The sequence below is a fragment of the Papaver somniferum genome, chromosome 5 (genome assembly GCF_003573695.1).
Source record: "Papaver somniferum cultivar HN1 chromosome 5, ASM357369v1, whole genome shotgun sequence".
Lineage (NCBI taxonomy): Eukaryota > Viridiplantae > Streptophyta > Magnoliopsida > Ranunculales > Papaveraceae > Papaver > Papaver somniferum.
Genome location: NC_039362.1, coordinates 124,462,225 through 124,487,458, shown reverse-complemented (window position 1 = coordinate 124,487,458; position 25,234 = coordinate 124,462,225). Strand labels below are relative to the sequence as shown.

General features: G+C 34.8%; 4 protein-coding genes and 3 non-coding genes across 8 annotated transcripts; 3 read left to right on the top strand and 4 right to left on the bottom strand.

The window, feature by feature from the left end:
- Nucleotides 1-5,625: 5,625 nt before the first annotated feature.
- TRNAF-GAA lies at nucleotides 5,626-5,698 on the top strand. The gene has a single exon. It is a non-coding gene; the product is annotated as a tRNA-Phe (tRNA).
- Nucleotides 5,699-5,762: 64 nt separating this feature from the next.
- Nucleotides 5,763-10,119, top strand: LOC113282597 (nucleolin 1-like). Of its 2 annotated transcripts, none has more exons than XM_026531641.1 (13): nucleotides 5,763-5,911; nucleotides 5,998-6,131; nucleotides 6,495-6,590; nucleotides 7,489-7,572; nucleotides 7,660-7,797; nucleotides 8,088-8,171; nucleotides 8,617-8,676; nucleotides 8,784-8,875; nucleotides 8,971-9,088; nucleotides 9,233-9,361; nucleotides 9,467-9,558; nucleotides 9,654-9,771; nucleotides 9,863-10,119. In XM_026531641.1, exons 1-13 carry the CDS (start codon nucleotides 5,908-5,910, stop codon nucleotides 9,986-9,988), a joined length of 1,275 nt encoding a protein of 424 aa, XP_026387426.1. In that variant the 5' UTR covers nucleotides 5,763-5,907; the 3' UTR covers nucleotides 9,989-10,119. The 2 variants fall into 2 exon arrangements, with proteins under 2 accessions (XP_026387426.1, XP_026387425.1); XM_026531640.1 differs by having other exon boundaries at nucleotides 8,617-8,697.
- Nucleotides 10,120-10,166: 47 nt separating this feature from the next.
- On the bottom strand, nucleotides 10,167-11,087 carry LOC113279540 (Werner Syndrome-like exonuclease). Its single transcript, XM_026528230.1, has one exon. The coding sequence runs from the start codon at nucleotides 11,085-11,087 to the stop codon at nucleotides 10,167-10,169; it is 921 nt and encodes a 306-aa protein (XP_026384015.1).
- Nucleotides 11,088-14,623: 3,536 nt separating this feature from the next.
- TRNAF-GAA lies at nucleotides 14,624-14,696 on the bottom strand. The gene has a single exon. It is a non-coding gene; the product is annotated as a tRNA-Phe (tRNA).
- A 6,807-nt stretch (nucleotides 14,697-21,503) lies between these two features.
- Nucleotides 21,504-21,583, bottom strand: TRNAF-GAA. The gene has a single exon. It is a non-coding gene; the product is annotated as a tRNA-Phe (tRNA).
- A 106-nt stretch (nucleotides 21,584-21,689) lies between these two features.
- On the top strand, nucleotides 21,690-23,155 carry LOC113282595 (large ribosomal RNA subunit accumulation protein YCED homolog 2, chloroplastic-like). Its single transcript, XM_026531638.1, has 7 exons — nucleotides 21,690-21,910; nucleotides 22,125-22,316; nucleotides 22,391-22,480; nucleotides 22,567-22,662; nucleotides 22,780-22,860; nucleotides 22,932-22,977; nucleotides 23,049-23,155. Exons 1-7 carry the CDS (start codon nucleotides 21,710-21,712, stop codon nucleotides 23,060-23,062), a joined length of 720 nt encoding a protein of 239 aa, XP_026387423.1. The 5' UTR covers nucleotides 21,690-21,709; the 3' UTR covers nucleotides 23,063-23,155.
- Nucleotides 23,156-23,192: 37 nt separating this feature from the next.
- Nucleotides 23,193-24,745, bottom strand: LOC113282596 (serine/threonine-protein kinase EDR1-like). The gene is made up of 7 exons (XM_026531639.1): nucleotides 24,652-24,745; nucleotides 24,457-24,555; nucleotides 24,285-24,353; nucleotides 24,131-24,180; nucleotides 23,943-24,024; nucleotides 23,730-23,824; nucleotides 23,193-23,635 (listed from the first exon to the last, which is right to left on the bottom strand). Exons 1-7 carry the CDS (start codon nucleotides 24,664-24,666, stop codon nucleotides 23,548-23,550), a joined length of 498 nt encoding a protein of 165 aa, XP_026387424.1. The 5' UTR covers nucleotides 24,667-24,745; the 3' UTR covers nucleotides 23,193-23,547.
- Between the last annotated feature and the right edge of the window lie 489 nt (nucleotides 24,746-25,234).

Below are 25,234 nucleotides of genomic sequence, written 5' to 3'. Positions count from 1 at the left end.
TTTGTTCGAGGATATATTAGTCATTTGAAGGTTTAATAGAGGTAGAGGCTCAAAGATAGCACCTCATTGGTGCTATTTGATTTCCTCTATATAGATAGAGATTTGCCTCTATCTTTGTAGAGGTAGTGGAAAAAACAAACACCAAATAAATGGGACCCACCACTATATAGAGGCTAATAGAGGTTAGCCTCTACATAGAGGAAAAAACAAACATGATGTTAATTTGTAATCTACTAAAATCAGCTCGGGCTAAGATTAGAGCATAGTAGTTGAGTATCAGAAATCATCAATCGACGTTGAAGAATTGAAAACCGCGTCAACGAAAACTTCATCAACAAAGGTATATGAATATATATATTTTTTTTAGTATCATATTTACTCAAATTATCATTTTATTTACTGAGACATGTCGTATGACTCTAGTATTATGACGAGCATTGCAAAGAAGATTGCATGCTAAAGCATATTCAAGTTAATTCTTAAAGTTCACCAACTGTTTCACCAGTTCACGAACTTGAACTTGTAAATATAAGACTTGATTTTTAGTATCTCAATTAACTCGCGTACACGAGTTGAATCAGTTAGCAAACTATTAGATATTGAGATAACACTTGACAATATTTATTCTAGCGTCCACGAACTGATTGTTCAGTTTGCAAACTAGTTGATTATTGATGTTTCCTATGCACCTTTTATTTTCAGGTACACAAACTGTTTTGTGCAGTTTGTGAACTTCTCAATATTGAAAACTCCAAAGTTACGAGACGAATTTTTAGTTCACAAACTGTTTTGACAGTTCACGAACTGATTTGTCCTTGTGACAAATCAATCTTGTCGGTTTTAGAATTACTTAACCGTGGCTCTATGGAAAACCATTTGGTGCACTCTGGTTTCATACATCTTCTTTTTAATTCAAAGAAACTTCTGGCATGCTTTCATGCACAATATATACCACGTATATTATGATCTTTTTGATATCAACCTACTACAGTCACACCATGTTTAATCATATAAAGACAAAAGATATCAAAAGATTATTTCAACAAGATGTACACTTGGTATATATATAACATAAGTTTTTAATCGATCCAATCTATGGGATCGTACCAAGTGTTTAATTAATTAACGTACAAGTTTATTTACTTTAATTATAAAGGGAAAAAAAACGAGACGTAGTCCAGTTTTGAATACTCTCAGAATTAATCCGATATACAAATTGACTACTGCCATCTTCATATAGTTGAGACCAAGTAAACTACTCCTACCTGCTCAGTTCCTTCAGTATCCCTGCACATACAACCAATCTGGTCTACACACGTCAAATCCAAGATAGAGTCCATTATCTCGAGTCGCTTCATATGTTGTGAAGACTTTAACAACTCAACTCCTTTAGATCGTAATACGAAATAGTAAAAGACTTACTTGTTTCAGTAACCTCTGTACCAATCTCAGGAAATAAATCAGAGATACGTTGAGTACAAAGGTTTTTCCATTTAATCGATATAAACTCCTTTATCGGTCGCAGATTAATTAAGACAAAGACTATCGAAATAATCAATCTTAGTTGACAAACTATCAAAGTATATCTCAAAGAGAAATAACTATATAAATTTTCAATCTATACAACAAGCTTAATTTTTATCAATATAAATAGCTTGTCAGATCTCAGTCAATCAAGTACGCAAGAAGTATCACAAAGATCAAAATACTAAAAAGAAAATCTTTTAGTCTTTAATCTTTAAAGTACCCTGCACAAACAACTTTATTCCAACTAATGGTCTATCCAAGACAGAACAAAGTCTGGTAACAAAAGATGATCAATAGTCATATCTTCAGATCTTGAATCAATAAAGCATATCTGAAATCGTCGATCATTGAACTAGTTCGAGTGACTTTATATCATAAGAGAATGATCACGGAATAAACAAACTAGATATATCAAGGTTCAACTCACAGCTAGTCAATTGAATCCATAATCAAAAACTAAAATAACAATACCATTTGGTTCCCCACCAATGGTACTACTAAACTTCTGTTGATCCCATAAGAGACTTTAAACGAATGCCACGTAATATATATCACTTAATTAGGATATTATCCTCTCTATGAGTATTGAAACAATATTATTAGTGGGCTTCCCACACAAACGGTTAGGCAGTGTGTCCTGGGATGAGTTTTAAAAAATACAAGCTCTTCTATTTATAGTGTAAAGACCAAGGCTTATTTGGACAACGAGGAATTACCAAATCCGAAAATCCTAAAGATATGCAATTATAATATAATTTCGGTTTTGTTATTTTCCAACTGTAATCCAATAATCGCACCCAAATCTTTTTTTGATGATAACTAATATTAGAAAGTGTACTGTATGTACTTTATTAATATAGAAACAAGCGATATGCTATCCTCCGGGATATGGAAAATATAATTTTGAATGTCTAAAAGATTCTAGAATATCTCAGTTTTGGGATCTCTTCTTGAGTATCAAGGAAAATACTTGAACATCAAATACTAAGATTTAAGCACATATTCAAGATACTATGTCGACATTGTAAACTTTCCTTTTTAACCAAACAACATTTTTGATAACTACGTAAACCCTAAGATAGTAGACAAATTAAAAATGCATAAGTTGGTTAACTAAGGATCGGTCCTACGAGAGATTCATAGGAGAGGTCCTACTAGAGATCCTTAGGACCGGTCCTAGTAGAGATCCTTGGTGAGGCTATAGATCCTTGGGATCGGTCCCAGTAAAGATCTATGTTTAAGGGATAGGTCCTAGAATAAATCCTTTGACTCATTTTCAACTACGAAACAATTTTTGCAAGTCTACTTCCTTAAAACCATGTAAACACCTGTAGATCCTAATTATGACTCGGATAAAGAGATTCTTGAGTCTTTGAATAAAAGTGAAGAATTCACCGTGAAAAACCTTCGTTTTTTTTTTTTTTTTGAGAAATCGTAAACATCTCTTCGTGTGAAAATTCTAGATCTTGATAAACTCAATGAGAATTTCAGAAAAAAAATATCTCTCAAGGAATAAGAGATTGATACCCTTAAGTGTCAATTACAAAGATTCTCAGGAAGTTCTGATAAGATCTCAGCCATGTTGTTTGGTCAAAAGTCATTTGGTAACACGAGCGGTATTGAGTTTAAGAGTAATACTCATTCACCAAGAACAATACTTTCATTCTTGCAGGATATAAGGAGGATGAAAATATTCATGGTGATAAAAAGGAAATCGTGCCTCTTGGTAATTCTCTCTCTTTCCAGTGCACTTTATGTGGAAGTTATGGTCACTCTATAGGAAAGTGTCAAAGATCGAAGAAAAATGACAAGATTCTTGTTAAGCTGCAAAATTATATGGAGAGGATAAATCTTGCCTTGAAGAGTTTCACAAATTCTTTAGAGCCCAGACGAGAGAAAATAAAAAGGAAACCCAGAAATGGTAAGAAAAATACAAATACCTTGATGTGTCTACTAGTGATACGAGTTGTAAGTTCCCTACTCACCCCATCACTACCTAAATTTAGTGATGTGTGCAACCTCACAATATCAGCTCGAATTTCTCGTAGATGTCTCCGTTATTCTTCGACCTTCAAGTTCAATTGGTGAATTTTAATACTCAACTACTATGCTTTATTCCTAGACCGAGACTGACTTTAGTAGAAAATAAATCAAGATATAGTTTTGATCAACTAAATTTGACAACAAACTTGACATACCAAAACTTGCGAGTTTTTCCGACCAATGTTCCAACAATTTTAATTGCATTTTCCATTAGTTTTAACCTGGACTTACGTGTCTATGTACGAAATAGATAAATTACATGCATTTTTGTTTTGTACATATTAACAACTATCAGTTAAATTTTTACACCGGATGATTCACATAACTTTTTATAATTTATGGAATTAAATTTTCCTTGCAACATAGTTGCAAGGCAGAATCTAGGAGCAAATGTTAATGCATGTTCACATTACTGAGCATTGCAATGGATTGTTGAAAATCTGCGCAATCATCCACGGCGAAATTAAAAATAGAAAAATATTGTCACATAAAAATATATATTTCTTTATCGCGTGAAGCTCCTAAGACTTTGAGAGATTTATACGACAACGATGAAAACCGATCAGGATTATTCGCGAATAATACTCAAAAATATAATGAATCAAGTGTATTTACCTGTCTTGGGTGCTAATTGGATTAAGTTTTAAAACACAGAGGTCCAAAGTGTTTCTATGATGGAGAACTTTGGTATAAAACTTAAACGTTATTACTAGATGAAAGATACAAGCTAGTTTACTCCCAGTTATTATAACCCTAATTATGTTATCTCTACTCCGAGTTCATGAAATCCCCGTATTTGCGAAAAGTATGATTATAGTGTATTTTTGAGAAAATTGTCAAAGGTTCTTTACATATATCTAGATGTTGTAAAATAAAGCTTGGATAACTTGGACAAGATAAAGGTTGGTTGTTTTTTGGAAGACTAAGACGCCAAAAAAGACCCTAAAAATATAGCATACCCAAAAATAAATTATTCTTATACCTTGAGCTCGATCTAATTAACTAAAATATGAGTTTCATTGTTCACCCGATTTACATTTGATATATGCTAATTTTCTTAATTAATTTTGCGGCAGAAATACTGCTTTGTTGCCATACTGATTGTGCTCTATATCATTGGGATATTTAGACTTGCCTTTTGTGGACCCTATTTTTTCGTGAAATTGCATCTTGTATACAAATAGGCAAACATTGTTGGGATGAGTTCGGTTGATGACATACTTCACATGTTATATTGTATAATTTCTTTCTTAAATCATGCAAATTTAAATCAAGCGACTATTGAACCCCGCCAATCGGCCAAATGTATTGTATTTTAATATGTGTATTATGTAGTATATGTTTACCAGATTGCAGAGTGTTTGAGGATGCAGATTCGGAATAATGCAGTTTTTATACTTAATCGGGTTTTACTAGTGTGCTTAAGTATCTGTTCTTTGAAATTTTATTATTGTTGCTTTCTTGGAACAATTGTTGTCCGTTGGTGATATCCACCGGGTAATAGCTGTTCTTTGAAATTTTATTGATGTTGCTTTCTTGAAACAATTGTTGTCCGTTGGTGATATCCACCGGATAATAAATGTATTACGCCAAGCTCCAAAATAAATTCAACCGATCTTTGGGTGATATCCAATAAATTATGCAACAATACGAATAAAATCAACATGGTTCTTTCCTAAGAATGACACACACGCTATATAGTCGTGATTAATGATGTTGTCATGCAATTAACTGACTTTTTGAGTTAAGATTAGGGCATCGTTTGTTACCAGAGGAAGCTCGTCTTTCTCGTAAAAAAAAAACATTCGATAAATGAAGATGGCTAATGTGAATAACTCGTCCCGCTAATAATACTGCTTTATTACGAGTTTTGATTCTTTTGATGATGAATTTCATATGGACGGATGAAAAAGATTAAATATGTGGCTCTTTCCGTTTCTCCCTCGCATTCATAAACTCAAGAACAACACCATATATATGCTACTACAAACCGTTGGAATTAAAGCTTATTTATAGAATTGAATTTATAAATTTGTAATTGTATCATCAACAGGTGCGGGGATAGCTCAGTTGGGAGAGCGTCAGACTGAAGATCTGAAGGTCGCGTGTTCGATCCACGCTCACCGCATATAATAAATCGTTTTTATTTTCCCCTTTTTAATTTTTTTCTCTTGCAGTCAGTTCCTCTTAAACCCTTAAGGCCTTAACAAGGCTTTCCCTCTTTCAAAAACAAAAAAAAAACCCTACAATTTTGAATCCACCTTCTTCTCTTCTTCACTAATTTCTTCATCACCTTCTTCTCTTCTTCACTAATCTCCTCCCAATTTCTTCATCTAAATGGGTGAGTTCATTCTATAAACAATTTCTCTTTTTGCCAATCCAAATGAGAGTTTCTTAATAATGTTTTTCTTGTTGTTTTAATAACAGGTAAAAGGGTAGCTACAGTTGGACTCATACAGGAAGAATCAAGTCCAGTAAAAAAGTATGCAACTTTTGATTTCACTGTTGAGAAGAAAGAAGACGACGTTACTACCTCAGAAGATTTCTCTTCTGATGAAGAAGTAAGATATTAACTTATCCCCTGCCCTCTTTACATATAATGATACCCAGATCTAGAATAAGTTCAATTGTACAAATTTTTAGTTCTAACTAAGCTTAGTATAATTGCTGATACAAATTGTAGTCTGTGCTCAGTACAGAGGAAGAAGGGTTCTGTTGGTTTGAATCAGTCACTGAGGAACTTACATCCTATGATTTTGTGTGATTTTACGAAGTTGATATGCTTGTATACAAATAGGGCCTAGTTAAACTTTTGTTTTTGAAATGGGGGCAAATGGTTTTGTTAAATTGACTCAATATGCTTGTATACAAATAGGTCCTAGTTAAACTTTTGTTTTTGAAATGGTTTTGTTAAATTGATTCAGGAGTTGAAGGAACAACCAGAAGTAGTTTCGAAGAGTGTTTCTATTGGAGCGACAGACAGAAGTTCGGGTTCTTCTGATAGCGATTCTGAGGAGGAGGTAGTGAGTTTGTGTTTCTTATGATTTCCATGTGTGTATTAAGCTGTAGACTATGTTTTTTTAGTGGAGGTTTATCGTACAGAATATATACAATGGTTCAATATATAACTAAATCACAAACTCGGAGTAGCTGGTCAAACTTATATCTTTCTTTTAGATGCTATGTTTGTTTTGAATGATTAAGGGTTTGGGGGGTATCTTAGGATTTAGATTTTGACATAACACAGTTTGGATTTAGTTAATAGCAAAAAGCAGAATAGCTGTCGATATATTGTCGTTGTTTTAGGTTTTTAACTAGAGTTGTCACTCAATGTGATGAAGTTGGTTCCAGTGACTTCTAATGCTAGCAAATGTAGGAAGTGGCTGTGAAATACCATACTCGTCATATAAGTTATACCCTAAAAACAAAGGTACCCTATACCATGCTTTCAGTTAAAACATTACTCATATTATTGTGGCACTGAAATATTTTAGGGTACCTTTGTTTTTAGGGCATAACTTATATGAAGAAACTTGGATTTCATGAGAGTTCTGGTTCTGAACACAGCTGTTCGGATGAGGACAATGTATGTGATAAGTTTGTTATTTGAATTCATCAGATTATTGTTTAAAACATACTCAACACATCATGTACTCGACATTCTCAGTAATTTACTCTTTTAGTAGATTGACCACTTACAAATTTTTAGTTCTAAGATTAGTATAGTAGTTGATAAAGTTTGTAGTCAGTACTCAGTACAGACCAACAAGGGTTCTGTTGGTTTCAATCAGTCACTGAAGAACTTACATTCTATAATTTTGTGTGATTTTAAGAAGTTGATATGCGTGTATACAAAAACGATCCTAGTTAAACTATTTATATTGAAATGGGGGCAAATGGTTGGTTACATTGGTTCAGGAGTTGAAGGAACAACCAGAAGTAGTTTCTGTTGGAGCGACAAACAGAAGTTCGGGTTCTTCTGATAGCGATTCTGAGGAGGAGGTAGTGAGTTTATGTTTCGTATGATTTCCATGTGTGCATAAAACTGTAGATTGTATTGTTTTAAGTAGAGGTTTATTGTGTGCGCAGGAAAAAGAGATGGAAGTAGTCATTACACCCAAAGTGCCAGAAACTGCATCTAGGAATGGGTCTGGAGATGTTCTGGAGAAGGAACTTGTATCTAGCGATAGTTCTGGTTCTGAACACAGCTGTTCTGATGAGGACAATGTATGTGATTTTTTTTTGCTATATGAATTCAACAGATTTTCGTGTCTACTTATTGCTCATATATACTCAACGTTTCATATACACGACATTCTCACTAATTGACTCCTAGTATGTTGACCAGTTTCTGCAGACTGGGCTAAAATTTGAATGTTCCTATTGATAATTTTTTATTCCAAGTTTGTGTTTTCTGTTTTCCCTAGTTTTTTCTTAACCGATGTTTTCCCTAGTTTTTTCTTAACCGATCCCTAGTCTTTTCGTTCCATTATTGGTGATTGTTGTCTACTTTGCAGGAAATTGTAGACCTCAAGAAAGACCAAGGTGATGACATATCCGATGAGAGTGATGAAGAAGAACAACAGCGAAAAAAGCTGAAGGTTTCAGTACATTTCCTCTATTTTGAAATCAGATGTGGTTCTGATTTTCTATTTTCTTTTAGAAGTCCACAAAACCCATATATGTTATCATCCTATAAACCGATGTTTCTCCAAGTGGTTAAATGTTTCCCCAAGTTTCGGCAAACCTGTCTTATAGTCCAATGCTTCAATGGACCAATGATGTTTTATTACTGTATTACTTATGAAGTATTTTTGTTTGGGGAGAAAAATATATGTGGTGTTTTTTGAATTAATAAATGGTTCCAAGTTCTGAACTAATGGTATAGTTCATTATGAATGGATTGTACCTGCCATCAGTATGAGGGTATATGGAAGTATGGGTCTTTTATTGGTCTGTGTTGAAGTTCTACTGACCCGGCTCTTGCCTTCTTGTCTTTCTTTATTTCATATATTCCTAATCTAGGATTTTATAAAATTAATGTAGGTCACAGTGGACAATGATGAGGAGATGGTAGATGCCGAATTACCAAAGACTAATAGCAAGGTAGCCATTGAAAGTAAAGCTGTGAGTGTCTGTTTACCTTTCTACATTTTTATGGTATATATCCAAATGCTACAGAATTGAAGTTTGTTCTCCATTTTTTTCTGCAGCCCGAAACCCCGACTACAACACAAATTCAAAAGACCGGATCAAAAAAACTATTTGTGGGCAACCTATCTTTTTCACTCGAGCAGGAAGACCTGTAGGTTTCATTAATGTAAACTTAACGTTCAGCATCAGGGTTGTTTATCTTTGGGGTTTTATCCTACTGTTTTCATTGCCTGTTTCTGTCTGTAGTGAGGAATTCTTCAAAGATGCTGGTCAAATTGTTGATGTTCAGTTTGCTACACATGGAGATGGACGTTTCAAAGGGCATGCTATTATTGAGTTTGCAACAGAAGAATCAGTGCAGAAGGTAAGCTTCCTTATCCGGTAGGTTTTAGTTTTTTCTTAAGGAGTCGCGTATTAATTACTAGTCATGCGTAATTTAGTAGTTAAGAGTGTTGTTTGTGGACGTAGATCTGATATGTGTTTGTCCCTAACCAAACTTTTCTTGCAGGCTCTTGAAAGGAATGGTGAAAATCTGATGGGTAAATCGGTAAAACTTTCTCTGCCCGGTAAGAGTGGTGGTGTTGGCAGTGGTTGGAGAAGTGACGTAGATGCCAAATCACCAAAGACTAATAGCAAGGTAGCGATTCAAAGTTGTTTAAAAATAGCTGCAAGTGCCACTTTTCTTTTTTAGTTTCATTATGTAGCTACAGAACTGAATTTGGCTCTCCTTTTTCTTCTGCAGCCCAAAACCCCTACCACACCTGAAGTTCAAAAAACCGGATCTAAAAAACTATTTGTTGGCAACCTATCTTTCTCTCTTGAGCAGAAAGACCTGTAGGTTTCATCAACTAAAACCCAACTTTTAGCATCAGTTTTATTTGTCTTCGGGTTTGCTTTTCCTACAATTCATTGCATGTTTGTGTCTGTAGGGAGAAGTTCTTCAAAGATGCTGGTGAAATAGTTAAAGTTGACTTGGCAACACTTAAAGATGGACGTTCCAAGGGGCATGCTATTGTTACATTTGCAGCAGAAGAAGCAGTGCAAAAGGTAAGCTTTCTTATCTTGTGGTTTTTTTTTTTTGGTTTGTTTTTTAAAGGAGCCCTCACATAGTTGAGCTGAAATTTAAATTTTCTGGCAGGCTCTTGAAAAAAATGGTCAGGATCTGATGGGTAGACAAGTACACATTGGTGGGCATACTACCCCACAAACTGGGCATGCAAGAGGCGGTCGGTCAGGTAGCCGTGGTGGCAGGAGGCGTTCTTAGTATTATATTGCCAGAGAGGTTTTTGCAATTCTTGTGACATTTGTGATTCTCTGTCTCTGATCTTGAGAAGTCACGGTTTAGTTCGCGTTATTTTGGCCTAATTGAATTCTTTAAAATTTTGTATAAAAGATTAAAAAAAACATAAAAACTCATTCCTCAACATAAAAAAACAAATCAATTAAGGGCGTCTACTCTTGGTTCCATTGGGCTTCTTGTCCGGAACCTGTTTAGCTTCTTTGGTTCCATTAGCCTTCTTGTCAGAAACCTGTTCAGTTCCTTCTTCTTCAGTCTTTTTTTCGCTAAAATCCCTAAAAAACTTCTTTGGTTCCCTGTTAGTATGCGTTGGAGTGGGAAGACTCCTCAAATCGATAAATAACTTAAACGAAACAAGAGCATCTAAACAAGCATATTCAATCTGCTGCTCAGTTAAGAAGCTGACATTCCAGTTGCTCGTCTGGATTTGTCTTGGCTTTGGTATTTCTAGCCTGAGAACATCCTTGGCCAAATTCTTCAACCCAGCGTTATAAAGTCCGCTGTTTCTATAATCTCCAAAAGTCTTGGTGAGTTTAAAAGCAGCCAGAGTGCCAACTTCTTCAGTTCTACCAACATACAAACCATAATCAACCCAAAGCTTGTGCGCATCACCATCAATTCCAGCTCCAACAAAGATAAACTTCTCGTTACTGAGAAAATCAGCAAGTGATTCAGGAATCTCGTCACAACGCGAGATGTGGAATATGAGACAACGTGTAGAAAAGCACAATTGCACAACGGCAACCTTGTTTCGACTATAGCCATCTCTGCTCTTTCGGCTCCATTCTATATCAAGACCCAGAACAAGATTATTCAGCTTATTGCGGAATTCAGCGTAGACACTTGCAATCCATTGATCGACCACAGAAGCTGTATGAGTTACAGTCGTACGGACTTTGTCTTCCTTAATTTTTCCTTCCTTCTCGTGAACCAAGACCACATTGTAGGTTTGATGTGTAGTCGATTTATCAACCAGTTTGGTGGATATTTTGGTACTACTGTTCTTATTGGGAACCAGAGAAAGTTTAGCCAAACCATTCTGGACCTCCTCCTGAGATCCAGCCATGGTTGAAAGAAAGATTTTTCTAAAGAATGATAAAGCACAGATGAAGAATAAAGTAGAGAAAGAAGAGAATTGTCTTCTGTATTAGACTTAAATGTGGTGAAAACCATAGGAAGAGCCATCTATTTATATGCGTACATGGCTTGACTACAAAGTTAAAAAGATTTGGTGGAAAACGGAAACCGAGAGTGTAAATTATTTAGAACTTTCTGGAATTCCAGTAATTCATGCGTATGCTAAAAACTAGCTACAACAAAGCAAAGCAGGTTTCACTAGGTTTCGGACGCGTAGGCCAAAGGCCCAGCAAGGGCCCATTAAACTGAACCGGCAAGAAGTGGTGGGTTTACTTGGCTGTTTTTTCCGTGTCTCAATGGATGAGAAATGGGTTTGCAATGCATCACAACTAGTCAACAAGTCAGGGAAGGATATGGGAGGGGAGAATATAGCGCACATGTACATTTGCACTAGCACGAAAAATTTACTTATACTTATGTGACTGTCTTCTACGTAAGAACTCTAGGAAAAAAAAATCACTCACCTCTGATCAAGCACTGTTTATCTAGTAACATTCAAAACCAACCATTCTACATGTGATTAGTAATGATGGTACTTGCAAAAACATTTGACAATTAAAAGGTTGTCCAAATTAAATGACTTGATCAAATGTCGTTTATAATTCCCGATGGTTAGTTGTGATATTGTTGGATAAAAATGTCCGAACGGTGTGTGAGAAAATTTTCTTTTGAAACAATGTTATTCCGGACAACGTGACATATTTTCAACCATACATATTCCTAGTTAATCAATAGTTAGGTTGATAGATATTTCATTTCAGTAGTTATGTCACCCACATAATTTCAGGAAACTAAAGGCGCATGTGTCATATACTCCGCAGAACTTCGTACTTGCCAAGGTTAGAGGTTCCAACCAGGGAGCACAAGGATCCCAAAAATGCATAGTTTCTCCGCAGAAAAATGACCACCCCCGCCCATTGGGATATATTGTCTAATTAATAGGGTCAACTTAGTTAGTAGGGTTAAAATGCAATTTAGAGAAGGATGAATTTTTCAACGAGAGTTATTATGTAAAAGGCTCGTAACTTTATAACCTAATTAGGGTCTGGGTCCTAGAACATGAAATTGATGTGTTAGGGTCGTGGACTAACTGAAGACCGTCAAGTCTATAGTTAGGTGACTTTTTTAGTTAAGTCAAGCTAAAACTATTTGAATCTAGTGAACGCTATCCGACACATTTGCAAATCCTGTGTGTAAACGAACGACCCTAAAGCAAAATTTTGGATAAGGCAACTTCCATCTCGTTCCTTGCCCCCACCACAACCTCCACTGTGACCACCAACAATCATGCATATCTAAACTAACATCTTTACATACACAAATTTAATTTCACAATTTTAAGAGGTGTTGCGGTTACGACAGTTACAACAATCATATTCTTGGCTTGTTCATACGCACAAATCTCACTTTTGGTAATACATGTTCACATTTTTTACCGGAGTTGAAGAGATCTCCACAATGATCTCCATACCTAATACATAATATAGGTCTCTGAATCTAACAAGTAATAGACATGCACATCCATCCATTTGACACACTAAGGTTCCATATTAACAAGTACTTACTCATCAAACACAAGATTAAACAATACATAATCCAAACGATAAACCATCTCAAATTAAAGTATAATAACTTGATAAACTTGTATCGAGTCTCAATTTTGAAGATTATCAATATATTAGTATCTAAACAAAAAGTGTACATTCTCTACGACATTTTCACGAGCAGTTGGAAATCAAATATAATCCAAGTGCTAATGAGGAAAACTAAAACCAAACAAAAGCATAGATCCTCTACCCATCTGTTCAGTAAGACAACTCATGTGAACCTTTCTATGAATTTAATTTGATCTTATCGAGACATCGAGTGATTGTGAAAAGAAGGCAGGATCTAACCCAAACGAGATTTTACAAATGTTGTCAAAAGCAGACCTTTGAAGAATACCTTAAAGATCAAGAACTAATTTTTGCTCAAATGTTATCTCAAAAACGGGAATTAATAAACCAAAATGCCTGATTTTAACATCTTCAATGAACTTATAATGGATTTGGTCCTACTATAGTTTTTTGTGGTTTGTGACTGTTAAATCGGGTGCTAGAATAAGGATACACTGGTAATTCAATACTTTCTAAAAGGTATTTAAGTAAAAATAGTGGACGGTCAAACTAGTCTTGGTCAGTCTACGACCCTAACGCATCAACTGCATGTTCTAGGACCCATACCCGAATTAGGTTATAAAGTTACGATCCTTATATAAAATAACTCATAAAACTAGCATCAATAACAATCAACTGTTTTGCAAAAACACTTGATAATTAAAAAGTGTTTATGGTGATGTGAAAAAAAAAAGATTTTATTTTTTGATCAAAAGAACCAAATATACATATTATGAGACTTAGGTTATGTTATTGGCAGTTAGAACATCGACTATCCATCTTTGGAAGAAAATAAATATCTTGAGACCAATTAAGCAAATCTGATACATTTCATACTAACAGAAATGCACCAATGTATATAACAAAATAACATTTACCAACAACTGACAGTTGTAAGGTCATGGAGCTCGGTGCAAAGAAAGAGTCTAGGTCGAGTCAAAGATAATAAGTTCTCAGCTCGAGTACGAACTGAAGATAATGGATTAACATAGAATGATAAAGAGGCAACTAATATCGTGACACGTTCAAGACATGAGTTCTTGAGAAGGAAGAGAAGACAAGGACAAGGCTATCAGGTTCAAGACCCGAAGATCGATATATAATGAAGATCACAGGTTATCGAGCTACTAACTTATTAACGAAGTAAAAGTATGAGTGTATCATGAGGTTACCTCCAAGTATACACAACTAGTCCCTATTATGCATATCTTTAGCACGATTCATGCACCATGTAACTAACTGTATATAAGCCCAATAAGGCTTACTTTGTAATCCAATACTTATTATCCAGTCTAACTTGATCAATAAGAATTATCTTTTCTCTATGTTTTCTCTCTTACTTTCCTTTAGAACTTTGTGATTACCGACCTAGAGATAACTCGATAATCACCAATTGGACCTAGAACTCAGTAACCCATAGACGAAGATCGATATTAGGATCAAGTCATTGGATAGATTCATACTAATAACCACATCTCAATCATGTGTACGTACGTATTTCCATGATAGGAAAATACCCATCTTTATTGGCACCGATTAGCCTGCATCATAGTTTTGATTTTCCATCAAAATCTCATGTTAGATCATAATTTTGGTAAAAAATTATCCTGGATAATTATCCTTTATTTTGGTAAAAAATGAGTTTTCAATAAAATAATTGCATACAAATATGATTATCTTGATCTCAAATGATGAATCCGGGTGTTATTATTGATTATACATGTTTCGGACGCGTAAGAGGAAAATAGAACTTGACGGATTAGTGAAACTGACAACAGAAGAAATGAAGGGGAGAATAAGAAAATATTAATGCGGTGAGCGTGGATCGAACACGCGACCTTCAGATCTTCAGTCTGACGCTCTCCCAACTGAGCTATCCCCGCATGTTGTTGGAAGTTCAATATTGTTAATATACTTAACCAAAAAATAAATTAAGAAGATAAGGTCCAAATTTCATTGGTTTGTAATGGAATACATATGGTGTCATTCTTGAGTTTATGAATGCGATGGAGAAATGGAAAGAGGCACGTATTTAATCCCAGAAAAACTGAATCTAATTCCATCTATCAATTATAGCAAATCCATCATCAAAGAATCAAAACTCACAACAAAGCAGCATTATTAGTCGTGCGTGTTATTAACATTAATCATCCCCATTTACAATTTAGCATCAAATGTTCTTCTTCTGATGACGAGAAAGACGAGCTTCCTCCGGTAAATCTCCCCTCAAAAAATGATTTAATTGCATCAAATCTATTATGTGGCATTCGTTAGTTCAATAATAATGAACTAATAGAGAGGAGAGTATCCTAATAATAATATTATTTCAATAATAATAATCTATTATGTGGCATCCGGTAAGTCTCCCCAATAATAATATTATTTCAATACTCATTAGAGAGGAGAGTATCCTAATTAGGTGATATCGATTATGTGGTATTCGTTCAAAGACTCTTATGGGATCAAGAAATGTTTAGTAGTACCATTGGTGTGGAACCAAATCGTATTGTTATTTTAGTTTTTGATTATAGATTTGATTGACTAGTGGTGAAGTTGAACCTTGATATATCTAGTTTGTTTATTCCGTGATCATTTTCTTATGATATAAAGTCACTCGAACTAGTTCAATGATCGAAGATTTCAGATATGCGTTATTGATTCAAGATATGAAGATAGGACTATTGATCATCTTTTGTTAACAAACTTAGTTCTGTCTTGGATAGATCATTAGTTGGAATAAAGATTTTTGTGCAGGTACTTTAAAGATTAAAGACTAAAATATTTCTTTTTGGTATTTTGATCTTTGTGATACTTCTTGCGTACTTGATTGACTGGGATCCGACAAGCTATTTATATTGATAAAAATCAAGCTTGTTGTATAGATTGACAATTTATCTAGTTATTTCTCTTTGAGATCTACTTTGATAGTTTTTCAACTAAGATTGATTATTTCGATAGTCATTGTCTTAATTAATCTGCGACCGACAAAGGAGTTTATATCTATTAAATGGAAAACCTTTGTACTCAACGTATCTCTGATTTATTTCCTGAGATTGGTACAGAGGTTACTGAAACAAGTTAGTCTTTTACTGTTCCGTATTATGATCTAAAGGAGTTGAGTTGTTGAAGTCTTAACAATATGTGAAGCGACTTGAGATAATGGACTCTATCTTGGAATCCACGTATGTGAACCAGATTGGTTGTATGCGCAGGGATAATGAAGGAACTTAGTAGATAGGAGTAGTTTACTTGCTCTCAACTATACGAAGCTGGCGGTAGTCAATTTGTATAGCGGATTAATTCTGAGAGTATTCAAAACTGCATTATGTCTCGGATTTTATTTTTTTTGCCTTTATATTAAAGTAAATAAACTTGTACGTTAATTAAACACTTGGTACGATCTCATAGATTGGATCGATTAAAAACTTATGTTATATATATATATATATATATATACACCAAGTGTACATCTTGTTGAAATAATCTTTTGATATCTTTTGTCTTTATATGATTAAACATGGTGTGACTATAGGTTGATATCGAAAAGATCATAGTATACGTGGTATATATTGTGCATGAAAGCATGCGAGAAGTTTTCTTTGAATTAAAAAGAAGATGTATGCAACCAGAGTGCACCAAATGGTTTGCCATAGAGCCACGGTTAAGTAGTTCTGAAACCAACAAGATTGATTTGTCACAAGGACAAATCAGTTTATTAACTGTCAAAAAAGTTTGTGAACTAAAAATTCATCTCGTAACTTTGGATTTTTCAATATTGAGAAGTTCACAAACTGCACAAAATAATTTGTGTACCTGAAAATAAAAAGTGCATAGGAAACATCAATAATCAACTAGTTTGCAAACTGAACAATCAGTTCGTGGACGCTAGAATAAATATTGTCCAGTGTTATCATAAAATCTAATAGTTTGCTAACTGATTCAGTTCGTGTATGCGATTTAATTGAGAAATTAAAAATCAAGTCTTTATATTTACAAGTTCAAGTTCGTGAACTGGTGAAACAGTTGGTGAACTTTAAGAACTAACTTGAATATCCTTTAGCATGCAATATTCTTTGCAATGCTCATCATAATACTAGAGTCACAAGACATGTCTCAGTAAATAAAATGATAGATAATTTGAGTAAATATGATACTAAAAAAAAGTATTCATATACCTTTGTTGGTGAAGTTTTTGTTGATGCGGTTTTCAATTCTTCAAGGTCGATTGATGATTTCTGATACTCAACTATTATTCTCTAATCTTAGCCCGAGCTGATTTTAGTAGATTACAAATCAAGTCTTAGTTTTGATCAAAATTGACAACAAGTTTGACAATACCAAAACTTGTGAGTATCGAGCGATCCTCTAGCAGTTTTGACTACATTGGATAGGCTGAAAGACAAGTCAAGGTGTCAAGAATGAATCTTGATCCTAAGGGTTTAGATAAAAAAAATGTATATTGATAATTTAAAAATAAGTTTTTTTCCCTCTTTTTTACCCTCTATGAGCGGAAAGCATCCTCATCACTTAGATTTAATCTCCAACCATTAACCTGATCTAGAAAGGCATCTAACAGTTCGAGTATTGATCTACTTCGAAACCAAAACATGGCTTAAACCAATGGTTATTAGTTCAGTTCTCCCTTTTATGAATCCTTATTTGACTTTAAGTTCTTTTTAAGTAGTTTAACGTTCTTGTGTCTTATATGATTTGGTTCACTACTCTCACTACTAATTATGGTCTCTCTTAATAATATATCAACTACTGTGCGAAGCGTAGAACTAAATATTCGTAATATGGGTGGTACAATTGAAGTTAAGGCTATATTATTATTTGAAAACGAAAATAAAAAAAAAGGCAGGCAGGGAAGAAGTTAATATCTTACTTCTTCGTCAGAAGAAAAATCCTTTGATTTCGTTTTCTTTTTCTCTACGGTGAAATCAAAAGTTGCATACTTTCTTACTGGACTTGATTCTTCCTCTTTGAAACAACAATGAAAAACATCACTCCTTCCATTCCTAATATAAAGGCGGAATTTGGAAAATCTCTTAGATTAGGAAAATATTTTGATTTCCTATCTACTTTCCTGTTTTAACCTTTTTCTTATTCCTAACACAATTATCTATAATACAAAACATAATGGGTTTTTGAGCCACCGACGGACCGATAACATTTTCAGAGACAAACGGATGATCCGACCATCCCAGTCTCATCCTAGCCATTTACATCTAACGATTGTAAGAGTTGCAATCTTCTTCCATTATGGCTAACCCTCATAATTAGCTCCACGCTAATTTAAAAAAAAATATCCCACCAAAAAAATAAAGTGGACAATTAAATATTAAAACCATGTAAAACTCATATTTTTACATTTATAATTTATTACAAAAAAATAAATAAAATTTCCTTGCACCAAATCTTTAAGAAAATCAGACTACCCAAACCTTCATCAACCTGCAAAACACAAAAAACATTGAACATCGACGGTTACAATGTGTAAAACCCAAACAACAAAGAATTTTAAATCCTATTTTTAAAAATACAAAGAATAATTTTCATTATACTAATTGTAAGTGGAATAATAGAAACATGAAATATATATCATTGAATGACTCATCAAAAATTTACTCTTAAATCATAGGCCTTATTTTAATTTTAGCGTTCGAATAAGCCAGCCTTCATCAACCTGCAAAACACAAGTAACATTAGAGCATTTGAGGTTGAAATGTGTAAAACCCAAAGAACAAACGACTTTAGGTCCTTTTTTTTAAAAAAAATACGAAGAATAATTCCCATAATTTTCATTATCTTAATAGTCATACCTTCATGTTCCCCTGAAAAATGAACCATGTATTCATCTATACAAAATTTAGTGATTGACAATTATGGTGACTTGAATTTTTACGACGACATCAAACCTTATTCATTTATTGATATCATGAATAGTTTAATCAAATTCTGCTTCCTCTTTAAGTTCAGAGTCTTTGTCGTGAAAGGTGAGATATGAATGGCTCGAGCAGCTGTTTAGCCTTAGAAATGTAAGCACAAAAAGTAGCGTCCTTGACCGCACGAAGAGTAAAAATCTTGATCAGGTATCTTTCTGCTAAGGTACAATTATCGAGCTCATCCAGTTTACTATTGATTTATATTTTGTGTCCTCCCGGTGGTTTGTTTCTACACCAAGATAGATATTGTGTGTGAATGAAGGCCAGTGAGTGTGCAAGTCATTGTATGTGCCAAGTGCACATGTGAGGGTGTTGAGTGAAGAGATTGTTTAAATAGTCTTCTTCACCATTGTAACAGAAATAAATCTTTTATTAATATACAAAACCCTTAAGCAATGTAGATATGCGGATCTACTAACTTGGACCCATGTTTGAATTACTAGCTATATAGTTCAACTCTGATCATAGGACCTGGCCCACTTACCCGAATGAACTTTGTTTCCTCCTCCATAAATATACTTTCCCCCGATACAACACGACCTACATCACCAGGTCCACCACTGCCACTAGAAACTATATTTTCATCTACTTCTCACACAGATTCAGTGAATCCGGCATCATTTTCTCATACTTGAGCAATTCCTTGCGGCAATCTTCGTCTTCTTTCTGTTTACTTCGGTTGAACTTGAAGGAATTTGCAAGGTAAGAAGATCTTTTAGTAATAATAATTTTATTATTTGATTTCAAACCCTGGGTTTCATATATTTGAGTTTTTTGTAGTATTGTGTTTAATGTAAACAACTGAAGTAGTTTATTGGTTGTTCTGTTATCTTGCTGTGAATTTATTTTTTATTTGATATTATAACTCTTAACAGAGACTCAGAAATTGAAATGCGATAAACGGAATTGAGGTTTAATTTTGTTTTGTATTTTCTAGCGGCTGACTTTCCTAGATGAATTGAGCATGTTGATTATTATAGAAATTGCCTTCGACTCCCCATTATCACTATTTATATTATTTACTTCATATCCCCAACTTAAAACCCTAGAATCTTCAAATCCCAAAATATCTTTGGTTTTCTTCTCCTTCTACTCTCACTGTCACTATTATTATAGAAGAGCGCCGAGAGAGGCATTTTATTGAAAAAGAAAAAAAGGTCTTTACAAGTCGGCGGTAGGCAGCCGAGCAACAAGCTGGTCTCCTACACAAGAAGGCATTTTATTATTATTATTATTATTATTATTATTATTTATTATATTATTGGATAACGATTGTTACATTAACTAGTTGGAAGCCTAACAAGCTAAGCTTCAACGACGCACTACTACATGAATTGAACAGGTTGTCGTGCTAGCCTACCAGCGAGCCTCATGGGTAACCTAGCCAAGGGAGCCCAAGCGGGAGGGGGGCTGAGATTGTGTCACAAGGGGGGCAAGCTAACTCTACCGTCCATGTTAATTCCTGCAATATTACGTCATTGGGGGCTCGAACCTGGGACCTCCTGGAGCGCATGAAACTTTGGGGAACGGGGATGACCAGCTGAGCTAGGGGACCCGTTCTTTGATTATCATTTATTTATTAAGTATTATTATTTATTTACATATAATAAAAAAACCCTAGCCCCAAAATTGAAAGAAACACAATAATCCATGAAAAGGATTTCTTCCTCTTGAAATTTGCAGATAAGATATTACCAATCAGTTACTCTTATTGTTGGATCAATTTTTCCCCAATTTTTTCAGGTTCTGATTTTAGATTTTTATTGTATTGGTTGCCTTTGGAGATTGTGATTTCTCATTTGTGTACAAAATCAATTCTTCCAAATTATTGTGCCTAAAATTTACTACCTTCACAAAACCTGATTATGTTTATTTTTTTGCCGTTGTTTATTTACCCTAACTTGTGCATTTAATTACAATATGTTATCGTTACTTTTGTATAGCTTCCCCGATGCAAAAATCAGCAACACAATGAAAATAAAACACATTTTGTTATTTTTGTATAGCTTTTTTATTTTTTTCCAGACAGTTTCTCCGAATGACTCAACAAAAAAGTAATTTTTTATTAAAAGGGATGTTTGATACTTTTTGATGAGGGAGTAAATTATTGATGAGTCTAAAATCCATCTTACAAGCTAATTTAAGTAGGTATCATATAACTTATTCAATATCATCTAATCATATACGTATAGCTTGTTCGGATGCTCATGGAAAAACAACTTTTTTACTTTTTTAAGTCAAAAAGTCAAATACTGGGGCCAATATTTTTGGCTTCCGAAATCTGGCAGAAGTTGTTTCCACATCTTCTCCTCGGGAATTGTATGATATATTATCTTTTCTTTCTTAATTGAACGTTTTTCTCTTTTCTTTTCTATTTCCAGAAACCCAAAAATAATTTGTGAGAGGAAATATAAAAAGTTGAGAGTAAAAGATTCGCAAAAATCTAAAGATATAAATAGCACCTCTAAAGGGTTAGTAGAAGATCATATAAGGATTGATGAAAATATAGATTTTTATACATTTTACGGGATTTTTTTTTAGGTTTTTTTTTCTTTTCTCTAATTAGTTATTCTAAAAGTACCAGAACATTTAACAAGGGCATACATAAAAGTACCAGAGCATTTCATGCTTCAAAAAAAAAATCAAAGAAAAACATTTTGGAATTGGAGTTCGGCCAAATGGGACTACAAAAATTCAAAACTCTACCTTTTCATAACTCCACCTTTATAAAACTGAAAAAATGTATGCGGGGAGCGTGGATCGAGCACAAGACACGCGACCTTCAGATCTTCAGTCTGACGCTCTCCCAACTGAACCATCCCCGCAGTTGTTGACGTTCCAGTATGGAAATTTTCTTTATTAAATAATGTAAAGAAGATAAGGTTTAATATCAATGGTTTGGAATGGCATACATATGGTGTCGTTCTTGAGTTTATGAATGCGATGGAGAAATGGAAAGAGGCACATATTTAATCCCAGAAAAACTGAATCTAATTCCATTTATCAATTATAACAAATTCATCGTCAAAAGAATCAAAACTCATAACAAAGCGGCATTATTAGCAGGACGTGTTATTCACATTAATCATCCCCATTTACAATTTAGCATCAAATGTTCTTCTTCTGATGACGAGAAAGACGAGCTTCCTCCAGTAAGCGACACTCTTAATCTCCCCTCAAAAAATGAATTACTTGCATGGCCATGGCAGCATTTACTCCATGGCAAATAGATAGCTTTGCTCCATTTTTGTGTCATTCTTGCACAAGGGCCATCGTAATCTTATCTGTATGTTGCCGGATATCCCTTAAGGGACAGTTGAATTATTATGCTAATGTCATATTTTTGTATATCAACTTACTAAGCAGATTGCACGAAAATCTAGTAATGGAGGCAGGAGGAACCCAAGACGGCTAATAAAACTTGCAACATCTGACGGAAAATGGCATGATAAATGGACTAGTGATTACATTTTCACTCTTCAAGATCTGCAGTTAGCTGATCTTTCCATAGATGGTCAGAAAAATGCTAAAGTCTTAATCACCCTCACTGCAACAAAGGTGAGTCTTTAAACTTGACAGATTCATGTGTAAATAGAGTGCACTGAAAAATGAGCTGGTAAATGTGTGTGTAGCATTCAGGGTTTGGGTTTTCAATCGAAGGGAGAATCGTCACGTCTTTCACAAGAATATGCACAAATTGCTCTTCTTCATACCACAGAGAGGTACTACTAATTGTATGTGTATGTACTGAACTATTATCACGTTTCTGGATATTACTCTGATTGCGTTCACTCAACATATGTATCAGATAAATACAACGTTTGATGTCTGGCTGTTACCATCAACACGAGAAAACCGGTCTAGTTCCACAAAATTACCTGAAATTGGCGGCGACGATCCATCTGTAATAATATTAACGTTAATCATGACCTACATATTAGTACACCCTGAATATTTTCTATTTTCTCTCTTGAGTGACATTTACTGGGTTAATGCATGTGTTGATCACTTCAATTTGTAGGTGATTTATGTGAAACCTGGATGTGAAGCTGATCTTGATTCACTCATACGGGACACAATTCGACTTACAACTTCCGCTAAGGTACATAATTTTTCAGTCACATAAGTTGTCAAATAAATTCAAAACCTCACCATTCAAGTTTTAATTTCCAGGACACATGTTCGGAGTCTTGTGAGAAAGCTGAACCAAGATTGCACTGTGAGTGCATACCATTTTCCTCTAGCCTTTAGTATATGATGAGTTAGTTCTAACTTACATTTTCTGGGCAGATATTGGTGGGTAAGAGGCTTCTGCTATAGACGGGAGGTGGTCTAGACTTCTGGAGCTAAAGAAAAAACTATAAGTGAAACCTGATAGCTTTTTAAGCAGTAATATTTATCCATTTGGATTGTAATAATTTATTCAACAAATTGTACATAAAAAAAAAGTTCAATCATATCAAACTACTCCTTTTGATTACAACATCCAATTTTAAAGCCATATCATCACAATTTGTGTGCTTCTTCGGACAGCCAAACTGGTTTTACAGGTATGGCATGCCAGACTGGTTTTGCAAATGTGGGGTACCGATATTGACTTTAACTGCCAGACTGGTTTTGCAAATAAATAAATACAAAAAAACCGAACTGGTTTCCTAGGTGAAGCCATACTGATACTACGATCAGAGGATGCATTTACAGGTATGGCATGCTTGTAGAGATCAACCTCGTATCCAAATATGTGGTACCGATATTGACTTTAACTGCCACTCCCATGCTAAGAAGAAACTTACCTGGGGTTTTGAGCAAAATAATATCTTCGCATAACATTCAATCTTTCAAGCAGCTCCCCAAACGTTGGCCGGCATTTTGGGTCACTAAGGTGCCAAATGCAAAAATTATGAGGAAAAAAAGTAGGAGATTGAACAATATGAAATTGCACATATAGAAAGCATGTCACAAGAAATGAACCTGTGCAAGCAAGTCTTGATGAGAAATGCCCATTTTGGGTCGGTATCTTCTGGGATCTCAATATGTTGGTCCATGAACCCTACAGAGGCAATTACCTGCATAATGCACCTCCAAAACTGTAGACAGTTCTGTACTCTTATGTAATATTTACATGTAAAAATTGAATGATAGTTATTGCATGAGCATGGAATCATCTGTTGTAAAAAAACGTACCTGCATTGGGATCAGACCATCCCAAGGAATTTTTTTGGTGGCAAGCTCCCACAATACAACTCCAAAGCTATAAACATCAGATCTATAAAGTTTCCTATGTATATTAGTTATAGATAATATGTGAATGCAAAATTGAATAGAAAATTATTCATATAATTAACAGAGCAACTAAAAGAATTTGAACCTACTTCTCATCGGCCGGCTCATTACGTATAACCTCTAGAGCCATCCATTGTGGCTGTAGAAAACAGCAAAATGAACCACTGCCCAGAAGTACTCATTCCAAAAAATCAGATTAAGAATGAAAGAAAAGAACTAGGGCAATATATTGAAATGTGCTACCGTTCCATTCCCGTTCTCTGTTGTCAAGAAGGTTGCATGTTTGAGTCGCGAGAGCCCAAAATCCCCAACCTATTCGAATTCAGACGATGAACAGATAAAAAAAAATTCTCTGCATTACAATGTATTTAGCATTCTTCAAGAAGAGAAGAACAATTAAAAGCCGCCCGTGTACCTTGAGATGCCAGTTATTATCAACCAACAGATTTGAGGACTTCACATCGCGATGAACGATTGGTGGGTTGTAACAATGAAGATAATTTAAACCTCGTGCCTATGGAATGATTGAAAGCCAAAAATCAAATGAAAATTAGACAGTAAATTACTATTTTCCTTGACATAAGTTGTTGGTGGGCAGATGATTACTAACAATGTCCAAAGCCATGAGAACACGCCGTTTCCAATCTAATGCAGGAGGGTTATGTCGAAGCAACTGAAACAAACTCCCACTGCAACAGGAAAGTTTTATGCACATTAATATAGCGAGGCTTCATCTTGGCGGATTATGTGCCGCAGCATTTATCAAAAACATAGTGGATTTTAAGCACCGACTGGTACCGTCCCTGGTACTGTACTTGTCCCGAATGGTACCGGAACCGAGGACAGAGGTACAGGTACCGGTCCAAAAACTAAGAACCGAGATTAGGGAGGTACAGGTACTCGGCCTCGGCAAGAACCGAGCCGAACCGTACTGTGTGCACCCTTACATGCACCTGAAAAAATCTCAATTGAGTTCTTTGTACAAGGAAATTTTTCAAGATCTATTGACATGCATTGACAAATACACTCAAAAAATTTACCTGAATTGGATACGGGAAATTAAATCTTGGTCGCACCACAATATGTCCTTATCCTGAAGGACTTGATCAAACATCTGCTCCATCTTTACAGTTAATTGCCTCTCTACCGTTTGGGAAGGCAATTCCATATGGAAAACTAGAGATGGGGTAATT